The 3,082-nt window shown below is 35.7% G+C and overlaps 1 protein-coding gene across 1 annotated transcript; it reads left to right on the top strand.

The window, feature by feature from the left end:
* Window positions 1-1,306: 1,306 nt before the first annotated feature.
* Window positions 1,307-1,567, top strand: LOC107080903 (B-cell receptor CD22-like; the record flags this gene model as incomplete). The annotated part of the gene is made up of 1 exon (XM_015369115.1): window positions 1,307-1,567. A coding segment is annotated over one exon (261 nt), but the record flags the coding sequence as incomplete, so codon positions are not given.
* Between the last annotated feature and the right edge of the window lie 1,515 nt (window positions 1,568-3,082).

The raw sequence follows: 3,082 nt of genomic DNA, 5'->3' as shown, positions 1-3,082 counted from the left end.
TAGAGTCTAAATTGTTCCAACAAAGACTTGTGCTCTAGTTCATAACTAAGAAAATAATTAATTTGACAGAGACTATCCAGTTACTAAAGTGCTTTTATTTTCTTTTTTAGATGCACCAAGGCCCCCCATTGTTTCACTTCATTCATCAGGGGATGTGGTGGAGGGAAGCTCTGTGACTTTGGTTTGTAGCAGTGATGCTAATCCACCGGCTAAATACACATGGTACAAGGAGGATGAACCTGATCCACGCAGCAAAGAATCAAAGCTTGTTTTCAAATCTATTCAGTCTTCTGACTCTGGAAAATATTTCTGCACAGCTCAAAATAAGTTCCTCATGATGACATCTAAGAATATCATAGTTGATGTAGAATGTAAGTATTATTTAAACAAACCCCTTATTTTTTGTACCTTGGTTCAAATGAGAGCTTAATGAAGGGATGGCTGACCTCTGGATTACCTTGAAAATGAGGTGTAATATGTCTGAAACAAAAGGTCGAACGATTTATTTTTAAACAAATGATGCACAAGCCTGCAATAACCATTTGGTCTATTTTCTGAGTTTTTCCCCATGTGGGCGGGAAGTCAGCTTCTCTCAGTTCACGCACCTCCTCCTATTTGATGACTTAGTTTGCGGTAAACACTGTGCAACTGAAACGCACTGAAAGAGGTGAACTCTCCGCAGTGCAAGTGGAAAACTCTGTTCGATGTGAATGCACCTTTATAGATCCATGCTTTTAGGTTTGTTTGGTTTGTTTCCCTTAACCCCAGAGAGGGCCCTGGCAGAAGGACGCTCACACTGAGCCTGGTTCTGCTGGAGGTTTCTTCTTTTAAAAGGAGGTTTTTCCTCTCCACTGTCGCTGCATGCATGCTCAGTGAGAGGGATTGTTGAAGAGTCAATGAGTAGATGCAATCAGCTGTTTTTTCTTGAAACAATCTGATTTCATTTTCTCTCTAAATGGTCTTGAAATGATGTGTTGGCGCTTTATAAATGAACTGAAATGTATTGAAATACAATTTTATTATTTTATAGATGAAAAAACATTCAAAGCAGGGCGTGGATGACATATCCTTGTTATTTTGGATTTTTTCGTCTTTTAGATTTACATCACAGTTCAGCTTATAAACATTATCAGTCAAGAAATGTACAAGTGTTGAATAGCTGATGTCAAAGATTACTCGTCAAAGGCAGGCTTTTAGTACCATGGCTCCAATATTACAGCATCCAAAAAGGAAACATTGTGAAGAATCAGTGATGTAATTTCAAATGAACCTCCTCAATCTGATCCTTATATCTTTATTTATTCAGATGCTCCCAGGCTTCCGGTGGTGTCTTTGATTCCTTCTGGTGAAATCAAGGAGGGCATGTCATTAACACTGACCTGCAGCAGTGACGCCAACCCTGCAGCTAATTATAGTTGGTTTAACAAAAATGAAAAATGGCCACAGTATTCAATTCAGAACTTGACGATTGCAAATATAGGCCAACAACACAGTGGGCTTTATTACTGTGAAGCCATCAACAAAAGAGGAAGTCACAAATCTGCTATACATGTTACTGTTTTTGCAAGTAAGTTGGATAAAGCACCCGGTGCAGACATGCAATTTAAGCGTAAGTTATATTTTTTGGGAGTCGGATTTTATGTGAACATAATGAGTAGTTTGTGACTTATCTTAAGATGCTAATACTCCTATCAGCTTTACTTTGATTTAGACATAGGATAAAACTACAAATCTGTTATTGAGTCTTAGAAGAAATGACTAATTTACTAATGATAGTCCAATTAAAGTTATTTAAAGTATCTGTCATATCACACAATAAATAATAAAAATATTAATTGTTCATGTGAAAGGTAATATTTATGGTGTATGTTGTTGGATTGACCATGATTTATGATGGCTGTCCATTGGTAAACCACAGAGGGACGAAATGAGACAAAATATGCACACAGTGCAGAAAATGTAGACTATGACCTTTATCATAGTTTCTGTGATCTATTTCACAGCTTAGTCTTCCGTGCTAAGTTAATATAGGTTTTCTTTTATTTTTATAGCCAAACTGGACTAAATTTCTTTATATGTCAAGTTCATGTCATACATATTGTTCCATGGTCAGACTCCATCTTGAATATTTTACAAAAAGCAAAAATTATTTAAAACACCATATTTGTTTAAACATTGGGACAATATCTGAGTTTGAAAATAATTCATAGACTGGTCTTATCTGTAAAGTTCATAAGTAATTTCAGGCTGAGCCTCAGGGAAGATGGATTTGCTCCTTTGTGTAAGGAGCAGCAGAGGGAAGTACTCGCTGAGGACATTGCTAATGTGAAAACTACCATTGTTAGAAAGTGGTCTAACCAGGAGCAAAGTCACAGTATGCTAAATATCTCAGCATTTTAGTCCACGAGGTTCCTTATAGATTGTAAGACGCCATATCTAGCCATAGCTTGTCGATTCCCCCTTTAATACTGATGTTAAAATTCATGTGAACAAAAAAACTAACCATGTAATAAGGGACAATTCACAAGGATGACAATTAATTTTGTGGAATGTAAGCTGTAGAGTTTGCAAGACACTTATCCAAAACAATTATTTCATAAACTCAGCATTTTTTATTCCAGTTTAGTAAAAAAAAAAAAAAAAAAAAAAAAAACACTAAAAACAAACAAACCAGCTATATATGAAGAATTTAATAACTTGTATAGTAAAGGTTTGAATGTTCATTTTCTATTAAAATGTTAATATGTTTCTTGTAGCGATGCGCTTCAAAATAATGAATATCACGAAGCTGGCTGTGGCTATACTGTTGCTGCTGATACTTCTTTCTCTTTTGATGAGGTAAGATCAGAAAGAAAACAACAGATAGTTCCCCCATGACAGTTTTTATAGAACATCCTGAATTTTTTTCTTTGCTTCTGTTTATGTATTGAAATACTTAACATGCTGAATTCAGGAAAAAGAAAGGAAGTAGCCAAAAAACTGAGTCAAAGGAATATGAAGAGCATCTCGAGGTAAGATGTCCAGTTGATCACAAGCAAACACAATTCATGACTATTGGTGTAGAGTGTCAGTCATACAGTAA

Source organism: Cyprinodon variegatus, unplaced genomic scaffold (assembly GCF_000732505.1).
Source record: "Cyprinodon variegatus isolate N-32 unplaced genomic scaffold, C_variegatus-1.0 Scaffold2478, whole genome shotgun sequence".
Lineage (NCBI taxonomy): Eukaryota > Metazoa > Chordata > Actinopteri > Cyprinodontiformes > Cyprinodontidae > Cyprinodon > Cyprinodon variegatus.
The sequence above is the reverse complement of the archived record's forward strand: the minus strand, read 5'-3'. Positions and strand labels throughout refer to the sequence as shown.